The sequence below is a fragment of the Elgaria multicarinata genome, chromosome 11, assembly GCF_023053635.1.
Source record: "Elgaria multicarinata webbii isolate HBS135686 ecotype San Diego chromosome 11, rElgMul1.1.pri, whole genome shotgun sequence".
Lineage (NCBI taxonomy): Eukaryota > Metazoa > Chordata > Lepidosauria > Squamata > Anguidae > Elgaria > Elgaria multicarinata.
The window spans coordinates 503,409-526,924 of NC_086181.1; the positions used below are offsets into that span (position 1 = coordinate 503,409).

The following is a 23,516-nucleotide window of genomic DNA, read 5'->3' on the forward strand; positions in this document are numbered from 1 at the left end:
ATTGGGCAGTATAAAAATGTAATAAATAAATAAAATAAATAAATCTTAATGTATTGTTTTAATCCATTTTAATCGTTTCTGTAAGCCACTTTGTGAGTGCCATTTTTTGGAAAAAAGGTTGGGTACAAATCAAATGAATCAATCAATCAGTGCAGAACGTGCAGCCTTTGGACCAGCGCGGCCTGCCGAAACTGCTCTCGGCTTGGCTTTATGCCTCACCAGGATCGCTAACAATTGTCTGTGATTTGGAACAAAGGGCTTGTTTGCACTTCCTCTTTTCCTGGGATATGTCTCAGTTCCTGGGATAAAGTCACAGCACATGCCTCTTTTTGTTATTTATTGGTTACGTAGCACCGTCAGTATTCATGGCACTTTGCAGAGTAGAAGATGACAGGTCCTTTCCTCGAGGCACTGAACAGCACCATTGGACGCCCAACCTGGAAGACCCCATCAGCAGTGGAGGCTGGTGACTTCGATGTCAGTGGGGCAGTGAATCCACTCTTCATTTCAGATCTCCAACCACCCAACCAGCAGCAAATTGTAAAATACATTTTAATTACTTTTTAATATGTGCCTGGGGAGCTCTAGGGGATATGGGGATGCCCACATAACTGTGGTCACGGGTAGGGGGAGGTATGGTGCTAGGGGAGGAACAGGCCAGATGAGGAGAAGAGGGGACAGATTCCTTACAGCTATTCCCTCTTCTGGTTCCTACCCCAACTGGATAGTTCCTGGCAGCCTTATCAGCTTGCTCCCGGGTCTGGTGCTGCTGCTGCTGAATGCCAGGTCAGTCCAGAACAAAATCTCCCTCATCCATGATCTGATTGTGGATGAGGGGGCTGACCTGGTATGCATCACTGAGACCTGGGTGGGTGAACTGGGGGTGGGGGGTTGCTCTCACCCAGCTCTGCCCTCCTGGGTACTCGGTGCAGCACCAGCACAGACTCGAGGGCCGGGGAGGGGGGTTTGCCGTGGTCTATAGGAATACAATCTCCCTCTCTAGGCTTCCTGTTCAGTCGAGTGCTGGTCTGGAGTGTTTGTACTGTGTGTTGGGTACTCGAGACAGATTAGGGATTCTGCTGGTGTACCGTCCACCCCGCTGCCCAACAGTCTCCCTGCCTGAGCTGACGGAGGTTGTCTCGGACCTGGTGTTGAGGACCCCCAGGATGGTGGTTCTGGGGGATCTCAACTTCCACGCCGAGGCTGCTGTATCCGGAGCGGCTCAGGACTTCATGGCTGCCATGACAACCATGGGGCTGTCTCAACATGTCATCGGCCCAACACACGCAAAGGGACACACGCTTGATCTGGTTTTCTCGACTGGGCAGGAGGATGGTGATCTGGAAGTGGGGGAACTAACATCTACCCCCTTGTCATGGTCAGATCACTTCCTACTGAGGTTTAGACTCTCGGCAGCCTTTCCCCTCTGCAAGGGTGGGGGGCCTATTAAAATGGTCCGCCCCCGGAGGCTAATGGACTCCGATGGATTCCAGAGGGCTCTGGGGGATTTTCCTGCTGACATGGCCGGTGCTCCTGTCGAAGCCCAGGTCGCTCTGTGGAATGCAGAGATGACTCGGGCGGTTGACACGATCGCACCCAAGCGCCCTCTCCCTCTGAACAGAGCCCGGTCAGCTCCTTGGTATACACCTGAGCTGAGGGTGATGAAGCAAGAGGGGAGACGGCTAGAACACAGGTGGAGGAAAACTCGTGCTGGGTCTGATCGAACACGGGTTAGAGCTCACTATCGAGCCTACTCTGTGGCAGTGAGGGTGGCAAAGAGGCAGTTCTTTTCCACCAGCATTGCATCTTCTCAGTGTCGCCTGGCGGAGCTTTTCCGAGTGGTTCGTGGCCTGTTACACTCTGGGCCAGGGCGTGAGATAGTTGAACCCTCGGTAGCACGCTGTGACGAGTTTGCACGGCACTTTGAAGATAAAGTCGCTCTGATTCGTCATGAATTGGACACCACACTTAATGCAGCACCACTAGTAGAGGCGTTCAGAGCACCGTCCGGTTCAGTTTTATTGGATGAGTTTCAGTTATTGAGGCCCAAGGATGTGGACAAGGTGCTTGGCCAAGTCCGGTCGACCACCTGTGTGCTTGCCCCTTGCCCCTCGTGGCTCATTACATCAAATAAGGAGGGGATCGCCGGCTGGGTCCAGGAGGTTGTAAATGCCTCCTTGAGAGAGGGAGTGGTGCCGGCCTCTTTAAAAGAGGCGGTAATTAGACCACTCCTGAAGAAGCCTAATCTGGACCCGGAGGAGGTTAACAACTACAGGCCAGTGGCTAATATCCCTTTCCTGGGCAAGGTGCTTGAGCGGGTGGTTGCAGGACAACTCCAGGCACTCTTGAATGAAACGGATTATCTAGATCCATTTCAATCGGGTTTCAGGCCTGGTTTTGGAACGGAAACTGCCTTGGTCGCCCTGTGGGATGACCTCTGCCAGGAGAGAGACAGGGGGAGTGCGACCCTGTTGGTTCTCCTAGACCTCTCAGCGGCCTTCGATACCATCGACCATGGTATCCTTCTGGATAGGTTGTCTGAGCTGGGAGTTGGAGGTACTGCGTTGCAGTGGTTCCGCTCCTACTTGGATGGCCGATTCCAGAAGGTGGTGCTGGGGGATTATTGCTCTGTGCCGTGGCACCTAAGCCATGGGGTTCCACAGGGCTCTATTTTATCCCCTATGCTGTTTAACATATACATGAAGCCGCTGGGGGAGATTATCCGGAGATGTGGACTAAGGTGTCATCAATATGCAGACGACACCCAGCTCTACCTTTCCTTTTCATCAAACCCAGGTGAGGCAGTGGCTGTTCTGAACCAGTGCCTGGGCACGGTAATGGACTGGATGAGGGCTAACAAACTGAGACTCAATCCAGACAAGATGGAGGTACTGTTAGCGGGTGGTTCATTTGTCCGGCGAGGTGATGTTTGCCCTGTCCTGGACGGGGTTGCACTCTCCCTAAAGGATCGGGTCCGTAGTTTGGGGGTGCTCTTGGATCCAGAACTGTCACCTGAGGCACAGGTGAACTCAATGGCAAAGAGCACCTTTTATCAGCTTAGGCTGATATACCAACTGCGCCCTTATCTGGACAGTGATAGCCTAGCTACAGTTATCCATGCTCTGATAACCTCTCGTTTGGATTACTACAATGCGTTATACGTGGGGCTGCCTTTGAAAACGGTCCGGAAGCTTCAGCTGGTACAAAACAGGGCAGCCCGTTTACTAACAGGGACTGGCTGGCGAGATCACATTACGCCAGTCCTTTTACAACTTCATTGGCTGCCAGTCCAGGTCCGGGCCCAATTCAAAGTGCTGGTATTGACATTTAAAGCCCTAAACGGTTTGGGGCCAGGTTATTTGAAGGAACGCCTCCTCCCATATGTACCTGCCCGGACCTTAAGATCATCTACAGGGACCCTTCTCCGTGAGCCCCTGCCAAAGGAAGTGAGGCAGGTGGCTACTAGGAGGAGGGCTTTCTCCGCTGTGGCACCCCGGTTGTGGAATGAGCTCCCCAGAGAGGTCCACCTGGCACCTACACTGTACTCCTTTCGTCGCCAGCTGAAGACCTTTTTATTCACTCAGTATTTTAACACTTAATTTTAACTTAAATTATACTGTTGTAACTCTGTATTTTAACCTTATATCAATTTTGCTGCGTGGTTTTATCCTGGTTGTGCTTTTTATATTGTATTTTGTATTTGTGTTTTTTAACTTGTTGGTTGTTTTATGATGGTTTTAATTTTTGTGAACCGCCCAGAGAGCTTCGGCTATTGGGCGGTATAAAAATGTAATAAATAAATAAATAAATAAATAAATAAATAAATTTCAGTCAGAACTCTAAAGGTGCTAGCCGAGATGTAGAGGACCTTGGAGAGCTCCTTTAAAGTTCTCACTGGTCCTGACTGAAACTCAGAAAGGACTCACTGCCCCCACTGACATCAGCCTCCACTGCCTATCAACTCTGAGCCACAGTTACCGCAATGTCGTCTTCCCTTTTTCTTTAAAATTAAAAACCATTTTAGAGATTTCCCCCCCCCTACAGGAGCCCGGAGGCATTTTGGGCAGATGAAGGTGGCAGGTGTGACATCCTCTTTGTTCCACAGAGTACCTAAGTCCTCATCTTTTGAAAAGGTTTCGAACAAGAAAAGTGGAACCACCTGCCATGGTCATGGAGACGGCTGGGATAAGCAGGGCCCTCTTTCTTCTGGTCTAAACTTCTTACAGAGCTTGTCAGGCATGTTTAGGGGAAAGAAAGGGCAAATCCCGCTTGTGCTCAGGAGGGTTCCCAAACCAGTGATCTCTACAGCTTCTCTTAGTGAGCATCTAACAAACAGGTTCGCGATGTTTACTTTCCTTTTTGCAAGTGAGCAGTCCAGCCAAAATAATGGCTGAACTGGGCCACAGCATAACAGTATTATGCTGTTACTAGCTGTACCCAGCGTAACATACGCCGTTGTAGCATATTAATTAATTAAATATCATCACGGAGGAGTGGGCTGCTTGGAGGCTGCAGATACAGTGCCGTCTGGCAGACCTGGGGGGCAGGGAGGTCGGGGGGAGGGGGAGCAGGTGTCCCCCTCTCCCCGGGGTTCCTGTCAGCCTTCAGCCGGCCGCCCAGCTCGCATGAAATTAGGCCGGGGCCTGGGTTCACAGCAGGCGAGCGGCCTCCCGCCCGGCTACCAAGGGCCCCGGCCGTGTCTCGCTCATGCTCCGGACCATGGTGTTGCCCTCTTTGTGGGGGGGTGGGAGCGAAGAGGCAGAAAAGGGGGAAGGATTACCTTGGAAAGCCCGGAGGAGTCGGGCGAGGGGCTTAGCAACCTGTATCAGCTGACGTTACACATTACTGTTGCTTAGCAACCTATATCAGCTGAAGCCTGTACAGAAACATACCTCAGCGTTTTATATATATAGATAACAGTATTGTGACAGTATTTGGAGTTTGGAGGTGGACAAGAATCATAGAATCATAGACTAATGCTGTGTTTCTCCATTGGGGAGAAAAAAAACAGCCAAGGATATGGAGAAGAAACACAGGAATAAGAAAGGGAATGTTGTGAAATGACTCCGAGAAGATTTTTTCATTTCCGGCCCCATGACCTTTGACAACAACATCTCTAAAGTGGCAAAGGTATGGTTCTGGTTTACCAGTTGTTAGACTGTCATGAGTTCATGCTTGCTGGTCTTCCTACCTGTCCTCCTTTGTGCCTGCTGAACTCATCTTTCTCCCTATCAGCACATCACCCCTCTCCTTGAGCCCTTAGAGCTAAAACATGCAGCAATATTATTATTATTATTATTATTATTATTATTATTATTATTATTTATTGCATTTATATCCCGCCCTTTTCCCCCCAAAAAACCAAAGCTGGCGTACATAATCCTCCTCTCCATGTTATCCTCACAGCAACAGCCCTGTGAGGTAGGTTGGGCTGAGAGTCTGTGACTGGCCCAAAATCATCCAGTGGGTCTCCATGGCAAAGTGGAGACTAGAATTTATTTATTTAGTCTCCAAGTGGAGACTAAATAAATAAATAAATAAATGTGAGGAAACCTAGATTCTCTGCGCAGAGCACACATGCCAGATCAGAGCAAATGTCTCCTTAGCCTCACTTGTGAAGAAGGCACACTTCACCAAGCCCTAAGCGAAAAAGAGCTTTCCCCGGTTTCCAACAAAAGTACAGAATTAGGGACATGCTTTGGGAGTTGAAGAAGGGTCCTCAGAAACCTTGTCTGTAGCCTATATCTATCTCAGATGTTAATCCCCCTCTCCAGATGTTGGAGGTATATAAAAGCTGGGCTGCAGACTTGGCATTAAACATTTTGATGGCCGACGGTATAAACATTCCCCCTTTAGTAAAGAAAAAAACGTGTTATTGCGGCTGAACTGAATGAAGCTTTGTTAAGTAAGATATAGAGACATATGGGAAGGGTGTGAAAAAACTGGGAAAACTCTGACAGGCAACCTCTTTTCATTCTTCTTTGTGCCAGGCATTTGGTGAACATGTCCCCAACGCTCATATCACAGAGATTGTGCTCCAAGCGATAGACAATCTTACAAACGAAGATGAAGGTTTTTCTCAGGCTGCAGGAGTGCTGCTGAGCTCCTTCCTGGAGGAATGTGGAATGGACATGGAGGATGTAAGAAACAGCAGGGGCTGGGGGAAGCAGGTTTTCTATGAATGGATGTCAAGGCAGCAATTCCTGGGTTGTTTAATCCAGGAATTGCCGGAGATGAGCAGAGCACGTGAGCCATTTCCGCTTTTTCTTAACAACCCAGGAATGCCCTATTCCTGGGTTATTTCATGATGTGCCAGCCCAGAAACTGTTGTGCCACAAAGGTCCCAGGGATACATGCCCAGGGATTAGGAGGAATAAATTGGAAACAAGCCTCAGAGAGGCTGACCATCATGGGTTAGCGGTCAAATAACCAACCCACGGCGGCTTGTTCTCAGGGTGGGTTATTGTGTGAATCAGTCCAGTATGATAAAAGGGATAGTCTTCGACTAGGACTGGGCAGACCTCAGCCATCTCACTAGGGAACCACGATGAGCCGGTCACTACCTCTCCACTGATATCACAGGTGCACATAATGGGGGGAAAGCATGGAGAGAGAGAACAGTGTAAGCCATTGAGAAAAGGGACAGTTACAACTGCAGTGGAAAAACCAAGGAATGCAACTTTATTTATTTATTTATTTATTTATTTATTTATTTGTTACACTTATATACTGCCCCCAAAGCCAGAGCTCTCTGGGCGGTTTACAGAAATTCTAAAATTGAGATAAAAACAAGTATACAAAATTTAAAATTTTAAAACACAGAACATACACACATGAAGCACTTTAAGCCCAAAGGGCCACGTTATGAGGAATACATAGCTGCCCCTAGTTTATTTGTTTATAACCTGCCTTTTTATAAAATGCGTTTATAACCTGCCTTTTTTCCTCCAAGCAACCCAAGGCAGCGAACATAATCCTCCTCCTCTCCATTTTTATGAATGGTTTTAATTTTCGTGAACCACCCAGAGAGCTTCAACTATTGGGCAGTATAGAAATGCAATAAATAATTAAATAAATAAAAATAATTATAAATAATTAAAAATATATCCTCACAACAACAACCCTGTGAGGTAGACTGGGCTTGAGAGTCTGTGACTGGGTTTCCACAGCTGAGAGGGGACTAGAACCCGGATCTCCCGACTCCCAGTCGAACACTTTAGCCACTGCACCACATGGGACTCTCATGACTTTCTCCCGTGCTCCCCCCTCATGCTTAATTCAAGATGACGTGTGACGTGACATTATTACCTTCAGAGTTTCTTGACCTCCGCTCCGCTTGACTGGCTGGAGCTGGCCAGGAGATGAAGAAGCCCTGGATGCAGCAATGTCACACCAGACATCTTTAAATAAAGGGTCACCAGAGATACGAGAACAGATGTGGTACAGTAGGAGCAGCTACACAGTATCTTGCTTTGGGCCTTAGCTACTGCTGTCCATGTTAGGCATTATAAGGAAAGGAATTGAGAATAAAACAGCCAGTATCCTACTGCCCTTATACAAATCGATGGTGCAACCACACTTAGAATACTTTGTACAGTTCTGGACAACACAACTAAAAAAGGACATTATAGAGCTGGGAAAACTGTAACTAAAATGATCCAGGGGCTGGAGCATCTCCCCTGTGAGGGAAGGTTACAACAGCTGGGATTGTTCAGCTTGGGAAAAAGGAGGCTGAGGGGAGACCTGATAGAGGTGTACAAAATTATGCTTGGTGTGGAGAAGGTGGAGAGGGAGACATTTTTCTCCCTCTCTCAAAATACTAGAACTCGGGGTCATCCCATGAAATTGGTTGGTGGGAGATTCAGGACAGATAAAAGGAAGTACTTCTTCACACAGCACATAGTTATAGAACTCACTACCACAAGATGTAGTGATGGCCACCAATCTGGATGGCTTTAAAAGGGGGTTGGATCAATTCCTGGAGGCGAAGGCAGGTCGGCTGATCATGCAGAAATGTGCCACGTAAGGCTTCATCCCACGTACCCGTTTCCCTCGAATTATCCCCTACAGCATAAAGTTGTTGTTGTTGTTGCTAGCTAAATCACACCCCGGGCGGCAGCACTCCTAAGATCCTTTGCATACCAGGAAAAGGATTTAAGGGGGGGGGGGGAAATGTTTAATTAGTTGTTAACTGTGCATATTTATTGTTTTATACTGTATGTTTTTATCTGTATGCCGCTTTGAGATCTTAATGATATAGAATCATAGAATCATAGAATAGCAGAGTTGGAAGGGGCCTACAAGGCCATCAAGCCCAACCCCCTGTTCAATGCAGGAATCCACCCTACAGCATCCCTGACAGAGGGTTGTCCAGCTGCCTCTTGAAGGCCTCTAGTGTGGGAGAGCCCACCACCTCCCTAGGTAACTGGTTCAATTGTCGTACTGCTCTAACAGTCAGGAAGTATAGGGTGTGATATAAATGTTTTAAATAAATAAATAAATAAATAAATGTAAAAAATCATAAAAATCAACGGATGACCCAATCCGATTCAAATTTGGTATGCTTAAAGCTCTCCTTAATATCTATCACTGTGCCAATTTTGATGTCTTTATCTTTAAAACTTACGCAGATGTAAGCATTTGTTTAATTTGTACTTTAAACATATCAAATCCTCCTCCTGCGCCCCCAGTGTCCACTCGGAGAACAACAAATGATTCACTCCTAAACAGGTAGCAAAATAGGTTGGTTCTTTTGGCTTTAAAGCACAATTAAAGCAGGATGCCTGGGAGTACTTCACAGTCAAAGCGTATTATAAGCTGTAAAACTTCAGAGTCCTTTGCACGCAATTCGCAGTGATTGCAAAGTACAACCCTGGTGTGATGAAGCTGTTAGAGAGAGATGTGGCTCTTTCTGCTTGACACCCGTGAGAGAGGCGAGATGGTGTTCGGCCCTGCCACGACACAGGCTCTGAACACCAAGCTTGGCCACGGCTACTCCCTGCTCGCTTGATACGCCTGAGGCAAGGGATAAAAACCACCTTCCTCCAAACTATGTGGAGAAAGGGGTTAAATGGAGAAGGATGTCAATATATAAAATAAAACACTGTGAGTTATATGTGCTGAGGTGAATTATTGTCAGAGTGGGTGCTAAATGTGTAAACTTCAGATGATAAATGCCAAACAGACACGTGGGATTTTTGTGGTAGTTAAAAACAAAATAATTGAAATTTATTTTTAAAAGTTCACAAGCTTTGTTTGAAATAAAACATTTAAAACCCTTTTTGAAACCTTTCATCCAATCCTTTCACCCATTCACATACGCGCTTTCCTTTCTCTCACACAATCACTCTTGAGCTTTCTTTCTTATCTGTATTGATTAATATAGCCTCTGGAGAGGCCACCAGTGAGGGAGGAAGCAGCAGCCAGGCCCCTCTCCACCAGCGCCAGCTGAGAGACCCCCTCCCTCCTGCTGCCAACTGTCAACTGTCACTGCTGAACTTCCCAACTAAGATTGTAGTGCCTGAGTTTGCTTTCCTTTCCTCCCCCCTCCTCCTCCCTCCCAATCCCTTTTCCTTTTGTGTCATGTCTTTTAGATTGTAAGCCTGTGGGCAGGGACTGTCAAGAAATACTTTTGTAAGCCGCCGTGAGAGCCTTTTTTGGCTGAATGGCGGCATAAAAATGCTTAAATAAATAAATAAATAAATATACATCAACTATGTGCACACCACACTCCAAAGACACCACTCTCTGCACTGACCCTCAAATTTCCTAGAACTTAAGTACTCTAAGCACAGAGAGCACTAAAGACTCTAAGAGTGCCTAAAAGTCTCCTCTCAATCCCCTCAGTCCTTCCCTTATATATCCCTCCTCCCCCTCCCAAGACATCCTAGCTCCGCCCACTCAGGCCAACATTCTAAAACCCACAGACTTACAAACTGCAGACATACATTTGGGAACTGACTTGTGGGGTGTAACACCACAGGCCCCTCAGGCCAAATGGCTCCTGGTGATACTTTTCCCTCTGTTGGATTCAGCACCGCCGTGCAAGCTCTTAAAAACCTGATTACGTGCACCGGCTACATCAAGGAATACAACATTCTGGGGATGCAGCGCTGCTGGGACTTGCTGTCGAGTCCCGAGAACTTCTTCGAAGGCATTTTCCATCTGGTTAGGTAAGAAACCAGAAGTTGGGAGGTAGGCTCTCTAGCGCTCAGCTGCAGACCCTCCCCGATATAAAAAGGGGAGGATTTTATGGATGTTGAGGCCAAGGGTAGACTACAGCTCCTTGAAAAGGTCGAGGTGAAGGCACAGAACCTAGCTCTGGTTGGGCTCAGTGGCCAGCCGTGACGGGGAATTGCGTGAACTGATGTTCACCGTATAATGTGGATGCGATCCTTCCTAAGATGTAATGGAGCAATGGCTGGAAGCAAAATCAGAACGCGTTAAGAGGAAGAAGGGGCCATGCTCCGTGTCACAACGCACCTGCTGTGCAAGCCGAAAGTCCCAGGTTTGAGTCCCGGCTTCTCCAGGAAAGAATCCTGCCTGAAACCCTGGAGAGCTGCTGCCCGTCAGTGTCGACAATGCTGGGGAGATGGACCAAAGGTCTGACTCAACTTCCTGTCTAGGATCTGACTGATTGAGGAACTGTGGGAAGGAAACGTCGTTCCTTGCTGTTTCCAAGGACTAAATTCCTTCCCATGAGCTTCATTTTAGCCAAAGGTTGTCAGATGGAGCTTGTCAAGGAGAGAAGCCCCAGCGCTCCAGCCGGTACTTTACTGGGTTTAGCACGGATCCCAGGCACAGACGCTCACAAGCTCACAGCGTGAGGGTTAAGACCTTTTTATTCAGACTAAGGGTAGGGATACATGGAAGGAAAGGAAAGGAACCTCTCGTGCAAGCACTGAGTCATTGCTGACTCTTGGAGGGACGCCAGCTTTCGCTGACGTTTTCTTGGCAGGCCTTATAACGGGGTGGTTTGCCGTTGCCTTCCCCGGCCATTATAACCTTTTCCCCAGCTACCTGGGTACTCATTTTACCGACCTCGGGAGGATGGAAGGCTGATTCGACCCGAGCCGGCTGCCTGAAACCAGCTTCCGCTGGGATCGAACTCAGGCCATGGGGAGAGTTTCAGCTGCAGAAACTGCTGCTTTACTGCTCTGCGCCACACGAGGCTTGGGATACATGGGACGGACTTAATAAAATATCATAAAAGCATGCATAACATAAGAACCCAGTAACAGGCAACAATAAAACTTACTCTAATATACCTTTTGCCAACATAGAGCAACTCGTTCTATCACACGCTCTCCTCCCCAGCAGACAACCGCCCTGTTGCCCCAGGCAGAGACTATTTTATACTTTCTTTTCTTCACTCCTTCCCCCCTCCCTTCTGCTTTGTTCTTCCAACCGTCCTCACACCTTTCAGCCGGGGTGTCTAATCGCTCAAGGCCAGTTGACAGATATGGCCGGGCTGGCGCTGGTCTATTCTCCCCCAGCCAGATGTCATCCTCCCTTTGGCATCCTTATCTCCCTATAAAACCATAAAAATTAATTAAAACAACCTTGTTCCCAGATTCCAACCCCCATGTGCCCCTATCCCAGTTAACCCGTGCCTTTCCCTTACAGAGCTGATATTAAGAAGGGATTTCATTTATCACGGCCTTCATCAGTGCTCTAATTACAGCAGGGGGCAGACGAATTGGAGCCAATCTCCCTTGTAATGGCTTCTTTAGCTACTATTTTAGAAATATATGGGGGGCACAATTTGACTAAAATTGGGGGGAATCAGGGTGTGTGGCTTGGGGATTTCAATTAGAACCCCTCCTTCCCCCCTCCAATAATTTGAGCATTGCTCTGGACCCGCTGTGGGTCTAGCAGACCTGAGCAGCAGTTCTTGCTAACATTCAGAATTGCGTTTGCTCTTCCAGGACCTTGTTTACATTCACCAAAGTGCACCTCAAAGTGACCTTCAAACATGCCAACGCGTACTTGCGCCATTCTGACATCAAGGAGAGGATAGTCAGGATGGCTTTCTTCACCGAGGTGAGAGTTCGAAAACAAAAAAGCATGGATTGGGACCTGCCAAGTGCTTGGCCCACATACCGTTTCTGCAGTCCCAGGAAGGGGGCAAAACCAGAAAGCGTAAGAAGCCCTATTGGCTGCCCTTTCTGGCTAGGGGCCTGGATCACTCTCTGCAGGGCTTATAGAGGGGTTGTAGCAGCCACTAGCTGGGTTCGCACAGTCATTGCTGGCCACCGTAGTTTAAATAAGCCCCAGTGGCTGGCAACGCTCATGAACACCTGCCCACTATCTAGATGGAGCCAGATACAGTGGGTTGCTGTTCACAGATTTGTCATGGGGGGTGGAAGCTTATGTACCTCCTCCTGACACAAACACGCACACTGAATACGTTTGGATTTGTAAGCTTCTCAGAGCAGGGACCTAAGCTCCACATTTCCAGGAGGACATTGACAGGCTAAGAACAGGTTCAGAGGAGGGCAACACAGATGATACAGGAACTTGAGGACAGGCTGAAGAAGGAACTTGGGATGTACAGTCTGGAGACAAGATGACTGAGGGGAGTCATGTTAGCAGTGTTCAGGTACATAAAAGGATGCCACAGGGAAGGTGGTCAACAAGAAGTATTTCCCACGGCCACAGAAACTAGGACCCAAAATAAGGGGTATAAGTTACAGCTACCTAGATTCCGACAAAATATAAGGGGAAACTTCCTGATGGTAAGAACTGTACAACAGTGGAGCAGTCTACCTACGGAGGTTGTGGGTTCTCCATATTTGGAGGTTTTTAAGAAGAGGCTGGACATCCACCTCTCACGGATGGTTTAATTGGTTTTCCTGCACATTGCAGAAGGTTAGACTAGATGATCCTTGAGGTCCCTTCCAACTCCTCAATTCTATGATTCTATGAAATAAGAGGTTTTCTCTGCCAGGAGAGAAGGTGGGATGTGGGGAAGAAGATGGCAGGCTGCAGTGGGGATCCCACATTCCATTTCTGGCCCACGGACTAGAGGTTCCCCATGCTTGTTCCAAGTGATTCAAACCTTTTTGAGTGACCAATGAACCACATTGACTGAAAAACCCCAGTTTATGCACTGACAAGTATTTTTAGCGCATGTTTGTGGTTTTTTATTTTGTGGTTTGTTTTTATTTTGTGGTTTGTTTTATTTTCTTTTTTTAAAAAAAGCTACTTAAAAAGAAAGAATTAAAAATTACATCAGTAAAGCAAAAATCCAGGATCCAGTAAAACCAATTCGAAAAATGTCATCTTTGTGTCTAAACTATCCGATATAACAGAAATAAGTACAACAGAATACTAACATCAGAAGAAAACACAACACACCAACCAAACTCAAAGAATACCCCAAAAAACTTTTATTAAACAAAAATGTAATACTTTTTGCTATGTATTCATCGCTATTATTCCTATCTCAGTGTTCTGTAACTGAATATCAACATTGTAAACACAATGTGTTAAATTTCAGCCCATCCCTTAGTGTCTGCTTTTTAAAAAAGTGTGTGAATTTCTGAAGCAGGGTTCTATGCCACACTTTTCTTTTCTGCTCTTCTATTGCGGACAGTTTAGGATGTTTAGGCCACTAAGCATCTGAGCAACTACCAATATTTGTCCCATAACTTCACAGTACTTAGCTTGAGTCACACCTCTAAGTTGTTTCATTTCTTTTCTCTTCCCTCTGAGAGCCGAATTTGGATTTTCTTGGCCCAGAATGGGCCTGTTCATACAACACGCTAAGCCATGGTTAGGATGCTAACCCAGGGCTGGGCAGAGGGTGGGCCAGTGGGACCAGTTGGCATTGGCTTACAATTTTGAAGGGGCCTACTCAATGGTGCAAGAACATTTGAATGGATTAGCGATTTTGAACATTGACATTGACAAGGGTTGATTTTTCTGTTGTTGATGATGGTGATGATGATGATAAATTTAGCCAAAGAAAAGCATGTAAAGTATTTCTGAATGTGAAGAAGTGATGTCTTATATACATCTTGAATAAAAGTGCTTTCCGTTTTGAATGGGTTACTGTGACGCACAGCATCACGTGACCCTGGGTCTCTAACGTTGTAAATGAGTTGTACTTACAGGCTCTATTTCTTCGTTCCAGCGCGGCTACAGATCCATGTGCCTCGTTCTACCAGTAATTTTCCTCTCCCTCTTCTCTGAGAGTAGCAGAGCTGCTGGGTTTGCTCCAACCACTTCCTGTTCCCCTTCCTTCGCCCCGTTTGCTATCTTATCTGCTACAGCAGATAAATCACACCAGTGTTATACTGTGCAATCACTGACAATTGCATGCAAAGGGCTCAGAGGTTTTCCACCTTAGAATCTGCTTTGATTGTGAAGTACTCCCATGCATCCTGCCTTAATTGTGCTCCTTTTGCAAAAGATTTGCCCGAGCCACTGCTGTGGGCGCAGGAGCAGGATTTTAAACAAATGCTTACATCTGCAAATTGGGTCATCGGTTGATTTTTTTATGATTTTTTTTTAACATTCCCCCCTCTTTGCAAAGAACCTGAGGAGCACTCAAAGGATTGCTGTAGCTCCATGCAGGAAAATTAACAAGGGTCTCTTGCTCCCTGTCCAAAATGGAGCTGCCGCTAAAACTTTTCAATTTGGTCACCCATCCAAACCCTGACCAGACCCAGCCCAGCTTAGCTTCAGCAAAGTGGCTGGCTCCTATGCATTCAGGCTATTCCCTAGGACTTGTATTGAGAAGTTTTGGGAGAGGGGTTGTGTGTGCTTATGACTATTGCCCTGCACTGCTGGCTAGGAATGAGGCAGGCAGTGGGCGGAGCAAACCCAGCAACTCTGCTACTCTCAGAGAAGAGGGAGAACAACGGAAAGGATTTAACAATGTGCCCTGCAGTAACGTTACAGCTAAACGTAAGTCACACTAGTGTGCCCCCCGATACAGAGAACCGATACAGAGAACCACGTTAGGAAGGGACACTAGCAACGGTATAAGGCTAGTATAGGGTGACCATATTTTGGAAACCAAAAAGGAGGACAAAATGGCCGCCCTCAGGAGGCATGGCCACCCCAACATGCCCACCCCAAGGCGGAGCCAACTCAACATGTCCAGCCCCCAAGGGGGCGTGGCCTCGGTCACGTTTATTTATTTATTACATTTTTATACTGCCCAAAACCGAAGCTCTCTGGGTGGTTCACAAAAAGTAAATGATACCAACCAATGAGTGCCAAAGGCACACAACTACTATAATAATATGCTAAACACTAAAAAAAGAATTAACACTTATATAAAACCATTTCTTTATTTTTATAACAATAAATTTATTTTATTTTATTCCTTTTGTGAACCGCCCAGAGAGCTTCGGCTATTGGGCGGTATAAAAATGTAATAAATAAATAAATAAATAAATAAATAACATAATAAACCAGCAATCATCACCAGCAAGAGAAGGAGCATTATTAACAAATGAAGCAGAAAATTCATATTAACAAATGAAGCAGAAAAATCTAGTACAATAAAACTGGGCTGAAAACAAGAGGATGAAATTTAATAGGGATAAATGCCAAGTTCTACATTTAGGGAATAGTTTAGGCACAGTTACAAGATGGGGGACACTTGGCTCAGCAATACTACAAACGAGAAAGATCTTGGAATTGTTGTAGATCACAAGCTGAATATGAGCCAACAGTGTGATATGGCTGCAAGAAAGGCAAATGCTATTTTGGGCTGCATTAATAGAAGTATAGCTTCCAAATCACGTGAGGTAATGGTTCCTCTCTATTTGGCCCTGGTTAGGCCTCATCTAGAGTATTGCGTCCAGTTCTGGGCTCCACAATTCAAGAAGGACGCAGACAAGCTGGAGCGTGTTCAGAAGAGGGCAACCAGGATGATCAGAGGTCTAGAAACAAAGCCCTATGAAGAGAGACTGAAAGAAGTGGGCATGTTTAGCCTGGAGAAGAGAAGATGGAGGGGAGACATGATAGCACTCTTCAAATACTTGAAAGGTTGTCACACAGAGGAGGGCTAGGATCTCTTCTCGATCCTCCCAGAGTGCAGGACACGGAATAATGGGCTCAAGTTAAAGGAAGCCACATTCCGGCTGGACGTCAGGAAAAAACGTCCTGACAGTTAGACCAGTGCGACGCTACCTAGGGAGGTTGTGGGCTGTCCCACACTAGAGGCATTCAAGAGGCAGCTGGACAAGCATCTGTCAGGGATGCTTTAGGGTGGATTCCTGCCTTGAGCAGGGGGTTGGACTCGATGGCCTTCTAGGCCCCTTCCAACTCTGCTATTCTATGATTCTATGATTCAGAAAGAGCATAAACTACTATTAGCCTTGTTACAAGGTAGCTTCTGTGAGCAGTACTGACTCCATTTTGAAGTGACCCCAAACTCCACCTATAGACTGCGAGCAGTAACCATTTCCTGATAGAGTCTTCAAATGCCTTCCCCAAAGACAAAGCTGGGGGGAAACCAAGCAGAATATGACTGCTGGATGGCAAGAGTTTTACTTGGTCATACACATGCTAATGTAGCCCTGTTGCTGAACTCTAGGCTGCATCAAGTACAGCCATCATCCCAAATCACCCTCTTTTGTTCCCATAGCAAGTAGATCTTTAAACAAGATAATACCAAGACCCCCTAAAGGGGGAGGGGAAACAGGCTAGCTTCTTCTTTTTGAGTTTACTAAAGATTTCAGTTTGGGAGAGCGAGCTGCCATGCTTTCCCTCGCTAATTCCTTTCCTCTTCACTGAAGAGTTGCAATGCTCCACAGTTCTGCTCTACAAGAAAGGGCTGCAGCCCAAGGAGAGGTATATTATTATTATTATTAGATTCCCTCTACTCTTTCCCCTGCTGTCTCTGTGTGTATGCTCTTAAGTCTCAAAAGGTCTATTTTTCAATCTTGAAACTGCTTCTAAGCCTTTCCCCAAAACTAGCTTGTGCCTTTGTATTTGTTTCAACCTCAATAAATGTGCCATTGTGGCGTTATCCCCTTCAGTGCTGTAAGTTTCTTGAGTTAGAATCGCCTTACTTCGCCACAGATGCTCTATTGCCAATGTCAAAAGATTCCTTAGAAGTGGGTGTAAGTCTCATTAGAACATGTGCAAGTTTGTACACGGGTCTAATGAGAGCACATCACGTAACAGATCTGGTGGAGAATGTGGGCAGACACGTGTCTGTTCATACACACGTTAGCATAGAGGTTCACTGTATGAATTCTTTCTTGTATTCTGTTTCCAGTGCTGGGTAACACCAATGTGTTTGAAGTAATATTGCATGCAAAATGTTTTGCTTAGCCTAAATGTTTGCTAGAACTGTGATTTTAGAAACTGCTTTTTAGAACTGCAAAAATTAGAATTGCTAGAATTGTTTTGCAAGGCCTTGGTTCTTGGAGGGGCTCTCCTTGTGCCTTACAAGGGACTACCCAATGCGGGTAAATTTTGTCTGCTCTCTGGTGGCTGCACTTTGAGATTATTTAGAATCATAGAATAGCAGAGTTGGAAGGGGCCTACAAGGCCATCTAGTCCAACCCCCTGCTCAATGCAGGAATCCACCCTAAAGCATCCCTGACAGATGGTTGTCCAGCGGCCTCTTGAAGGCCTCTCTTAATAGATTACAGAGAAAACTAGGTTAATTTTTAAATTTAATTCAGGTTTGAGGTAGACTCTTCTTGCTGTTGGAGGCTCTATTTTTGAAGTTTTTCTGGTATGAACAGGATGCTTATCAGGAAGCAACAGCTGGTTTGCAAACACAATGTTTTCTTTATTTGACTTTGCTACTAGTTATTTACTGTGTACTCTGTACAGCACCATGTACAGTGATGGTGCTATATAAATAATAATAATAATAATAATAATAATAATAATAATAGTTCAGATTTATGTTGTTTTATGTAGCATTCTTTAACATGCTTTATATTTTTAATTTCTATTTCTGAGCATGCCATAGGAGTTTCTTTACAACTTGGCATGGCAGAAACATTAAATTGGGTTTTCTCTTGAACTTGAGATTGAATTGGGGGAGCTTTTAAAACTGGTTGTTCTATGGGCTTACTTGGCTCTGTAAGTGAAGCTTCAGTTTCTCTAGCAGTGCACTAGACACAGCAAGAGATTGCTTAGGAGAGTTTTTGGGGGCAGTTACAGTATTGCTTCTCTCTGTAGCTAAGGTTTTAGGGAGAGTCTGCATTTATTTTATTTATTTATTTATTTAGAGTATTTTTATCCCGCCCTTCAGCCAAAAGGCTCTCGGAGCGGCTTACAATGTATCAATAAAGAAGACAGTCCCTACCCTCAGGCTTACATTCTAAAAAAAAGACATGACACACAAGGAAAAGTGTATGGGGAGGGAAGAGGGAGAAAATAAAAATAAATTAAGGAGACTGTTTAGGCTGGTGGGAAGGCCCTGCTCCGTCCTCTCATCTCCCAATGGAGGGGCAAACCAACTGCTCCTTCTTCCCCACATGGTGAAGATGTTAGCCCTGTGGGGGGGGGTTTCCAACTGAAGCAGGCTGGGATGGTGCCTGCCTGCTCCAGTCTTCCTCGCATCTTCTTCCCCACAGCATTTCTGTTTGCTGCTTTGGGGAGTCTCTTTCTGATCGTTTGCTGCACACACTTCTCTTAAGACCGGCTTTTGCTCAGAGGTCCGGTGGTTGGTGTCAGTGACTGGAGCTAACTGGTATTTAGCTTTTATGCTTTTTAACAATTCCCAAACTTTAGACAAAACTTCTGTTGGGTGCTTGTCATACTTATTCATATCTTCTCCTAAAGAATGGAGTTCATTCCAAAGGAAACATCTATATGGATCTAATTTTCCTGTGTACTCTGTACAGCACCATGTACAGTGATGGTGCTATATAAATAAATAAATAATAATAATAATAATAATAATAATAATAATAATAATAATAATAATCGTGTCATCTTGCGAGCCTCTGAACTGCTAAGGACCTTTAGCACCTTAAATAAGCCCTCCCATAGCAAAAAAAGAATGTTACATACAGATGTTTCCTTTGTTACATACATATGTTACATACAGTTCAGGGTCTTGCTATTTACTGTTTTACTCTGTACAGCACCATGTACATTGATGGTGCTTTATAAAATAATAATAATAATAATAATAATAATAATAATAATAATAATAATAATAATGATAATAGCCAAAAACATGTGCAGAGTAAAAATTTAGCCTCTAAATCTTAAGGAGAAAAAAAAAGATGCAGATTCATATACATAGTTATTGTTTTGTAATTGCTCTTCATCCAGCGATCCACGCCTCTTTGTAGTTAATTTCCTATGCAGGTTTTTGCAAACACCATCATAACCCTAAAGAGATGCAAGAAGTCTTCTCAGAAAAGTAATAATGAAAGATGGAACCCAGATGAACTGCAGTACAGAAGACCAGAGTCCAGATGACACCAGTTGCAAGAAAACTTGCTTTTGAAGAAGCTCTAGAAATTTCAGTCCCATCAAGGACTGATATCTCAGCTGAATAAAAATAGAACTTTGAGTGAAATTGTTTTACTCCTGTATAAAGAAAGATGTGCTCTCTTCCAATTGTTGTTTTCCCAAAACATTTATAGTGTTAATATTGTGAAGTTTACCCCATGCTTCCCTCCTTAATAGCAAGTTTCTTTGTTTATCCTAGTACATTCAACTCTTCTTCCATTCCCTCCACCAGCTAATCACCATACATACGCAGTCACACATAATCAATAAGCAAGAATGAAAGAATCATAAAATGTGTTCCCCCACCTCAGAAAGAATATGTTTAAGTGCCACAGTTTTTATACTGTCAGTAGTATTGTGTATTGCCAGATTATCACTTTTGTGTTTTCAGCATGAACATGTTTTTGCAATACTGTATCCTGTTTTAAGGATAAATTCTAATTGGCTATAAAGTCTAATTAGAAAGAGTAGTGACTATGATTCTAGGCCAGTGAAATAAGTCTCCAGTTCCAACCTGTATCATTGTTGTGAAGATGCCACCAATAAGATTGGTTTGTCATCAATGGGGGGAGTGGTTACAAGGCAGCTCCTGTGAGCAGGATGGACTTTTTTGTACACGGGTCTAATGAGAACGCATCACGTAACAACCTGCAAATGTTAGCCATGGAACAAAATGGATTAAAGCTTGTCTTAGCTTGTTTCAACTTCAACCAAACATAACAGTCAAAAACAACCAAGAAAAACACACCTACATTGAAATTGCAATACCTATTCTGAATCAGTAAAAGACAACATGACTTGGCAAAGCCCATCATGTTCATCTAGAAAAACCACCACAAGCAAGAAAAGAGAGATAGATGATGATGGTGGTGGTGGTGGTGATGATAATAACAACCCTGTTAATTTTTTAAAAGTTTCTTTAAGAAGGATGAACAATTGTCAGCCACTGTTACAAAATATACGTCATGCCAATTATAGTAAACAAATTGGAAAGGAAGGTCTATGGGTCTAAAATGCATTATTTAATAGGAACTTCACCTCCAAATCATCCCCCCAACTCACAGAAAACTACAGCCACCCCCACTGCAAATATGCACATGCATTCAATCAGTCAAACAACCAGGCATCCCATTCAGACATCAATACACTCACACTGCCAGCACACGTGTGCATGCACACACACACTCAGCATCACTCACTCAAAAAACATGCATACATGCATTCACTCAAAGACCCCATGCACTCACACACAAACTTCAGTCTCTTACCTCCTCCTGTTGCTGCTGCTTCTGCACTGGGGGGGGGGGGGCGGAGGCTGCGTTGCTGGAAGTTCCTGCACACAGCCCCCAAGCACTCACCCCACTCACTACCCACCCCTTGCGGCGGCCATCTTGAATCTCGCCCAAACTCACGCGAGATCTCGGCTGCTGGCTGGGTCTCACTGAGTTCCCAGCCAGCTGCCGAGATCTCGCGTGATTTCAGGCGAGATTCAAGATGGCCGCCACCACTCACTACAGAAATTTAGGCCTGGTAAGAGTTGGGGTTTATTAAGGCTCCCCCGGCTTCCGTTGGGGACGGACAAAAGGGGGGGACGACAGTATTTCCAGTATTTAAATATATATCGTGGATTGTCGTGAAAGAGGCATTACTGCCGGTTGTTCCTGCTGCAAACAAGAGCATCTAAATAACGCAGGGACACTCCATCTCTGGGTTGTTTAATGTTGTTGCGTCTGAACTCAGACCTCTGGCTTGTCTAGAGGTGTGAAGGCCTGGAAAAAAACTGGAAAAAATTGGGGGGGAAACCCATTTTTTCCTCAAAGTCTTTTTTGTTTCCCACCCCCCAGAAAAATTGGGAAAATTGAAAAAAAATGAAGAAAAAATGGATTACGGAATGTTTATTTTAGCATGATGATAAAATGTTTAAGACAAGGTGTTCAGATATTTACTTCTCCAAATGATTTCTAAAAACTGTACAATATCAGATTATTACAATGTCTGTGCACCAAGGACAAGTAAGTCCTAGGTTGCAAACTGAGACTACAACTCTCAAATGCAAGAGCAAGATGCATTTCTGCCTCTAGGGGGCAGCACTGCCACTGAAGCAGAGACTGAAACTAATAGTGATCGCTATAGGTCAGAAAATGAGTCTGGTTAAATTTCATGCATATTCATTGAACCTTGGTCCCCCCCCTTTCCCCCCTCTCTTTTCTTTTTATGGGAATGGGGGCTTTATGTCTTGACACTGTGGAGGACTAGCGGAGACATAAATAATTTTCTTTGTTACTAATGTTGCTGGTTTCTTCTGTTGTTGTTTTTTAAAATTGTTTTTTGCCTGCTGCTCATAAACTGGCAGAACCAAAGAGGCGCCTTACAGTTCAGGTGTTCCTAACAGTTCAGGAGCTTGTAGCTCCATTTGTTACCAAAAAAAGTAAATTAAATTTGTAATAATTGTTTGAATACACTGTACTTTTAATATACCAAATGCAATAATTTTAATGCTAAACCAACTTGGACATAATTACATTTTATGTTCCTAAAGTAACAAAGTGACTTTCAATCTGTAAAATGTGCTAATATTGCATTATTTCAATTTTTCCGGAAATTTCCATTTCCCCCCCGAAACCCCCTGGAAAAAAACGATTATTTTTCATGGCTTCAAAATTTCCAGAAATTTCACATCTCTAGGCTTGTCTCTCCCCGCAACATGCTAGACGCCCATGTTTGGACGTGCCACTAAACAACCCAAGAACAGAGTGGTCCTGGGTTGTTTAGCCACTCCCACATGCACTAGCATGTTTGATTGTTCCCAACAACCCAGGTTTTTTTAAAAAGCCCGGGTTGTTGTGATGTCCCAATTGGGTCAACATGTTGATTTAATAAAAATCCCTGAAAACTATGGCCGGGCGTGGGTGACATTCCTCTCTCTCTCTCCCTCTCTTCTTAGGAAGACAATGACCTACGATGTTCCTCCATCGTTGTTTTTGTGGCAGAAGATGTTCTCAGAAGCCTTGTTCCCCTCTTCATCCAGTTGACAGATTTTTGGACCAGAGAAGTGAGTCAAAGGGTGAGTCTACACTTCGCTTTGTCTGCTTGAGTGCTGAACCGTTTCTTCGTGACGACTGTCCACACCTAACGGCAACACACAGCAATGCTTGTCTGTCATGTGGAAAGACGCCTAGACTTTCTGTCTTGGGTGATCCTGGAGGCATCTGTTGCTGGTGTGGAACCTGTCCACATTATTGGGAGTTTCCACATGATAACACATGACTTCAGGGCAGTGGTGGCTGGTGGCTCCGATGGCAGTGGGGTGGTGAATCCGCTCCTGGTTTCAGTCAGAACTCTAAAGGAGCGATCCAAAACGTGGACTGAAACCCAGAGCGGATTCACTGCCCCACTGATTTTGGAGCCAACAGACACCACTGCTTTAGGGCAGCCTTTCTCAGCTTCATGCTCTTCAAATGTGGACTAAATTTCCCTGTCATCTCCAGCCAGCATGGCCATTGTTGAGAGCTATAAGTTGGTAACAGCAGCATGAGGGCAGGGAGTGTGGCCCTAAGGAACAGCTTACCACACAGGTCAGGGTGAGAGGTTTCCAGAGGGGTAGCCGTGTTGGTCTGCTGCAGCGACACCGACAAAACGTCTTGTGGCACCTGAAAGACTAACACATTGATTGTGCCATAAGCATTTGTGAGCTACAGCCCACTACCAAAGGCAGTACCATGGCCTGACTAATCTTGGATAGCACACAGTTAAACTATGGAACTTACTACCACATGATGTAGTGACGGCCCCCAAATTGGATGACTTTAAAAGGGAGTTGGATGAATTCTTGGAGGAGAAGGCTATCAATGGCTACTAGTCCTGTTGGCTATGTGCTACTGCCAGTATCAGAGGCAGTAAGCCTATATACACTCCAGTTGCTGTGGAACATGGGTGGGAGGGTGCTGTTGCACCATGTCCTGCTTGTAGATTCTGGTCGACAGCTGGTTGGCCACTGTGTGAACAGAGTGCTGGACTAGATGGATCTAGAATGGCTCATCTGATGTTCTTGTCTCTCATGTACTGTC

The 23,516-nt window shown here is 45.1% G+C and overlaps 1 protein-coding gene across 1 annotated transcript in view; it reads left to right on the forward strand.

Annotated features, from left to right (window-relative positions):
* Positions 1–23,516, forward strand: part of LOC134406606 (uncharacterized) — a 53,833-nt gene that overhangs the window by 22,584 nt on the left and 7,733 nt on the right. The window contains 5 exon segments of the mRNA XM_063138113.1: positions 5,991–6,140; positions 7,284–7,288; positions 10,035–10,172; positions 11,928–12,042; positions 22,394–22,513. Coding sequence (XP_062994183.1) covers positions 5,991–6,140; positions 7,284–7,288; positions 10,035–10,172; positions 11,928–12,042; positions 22,394–22,513 — 528 coding nt within the window.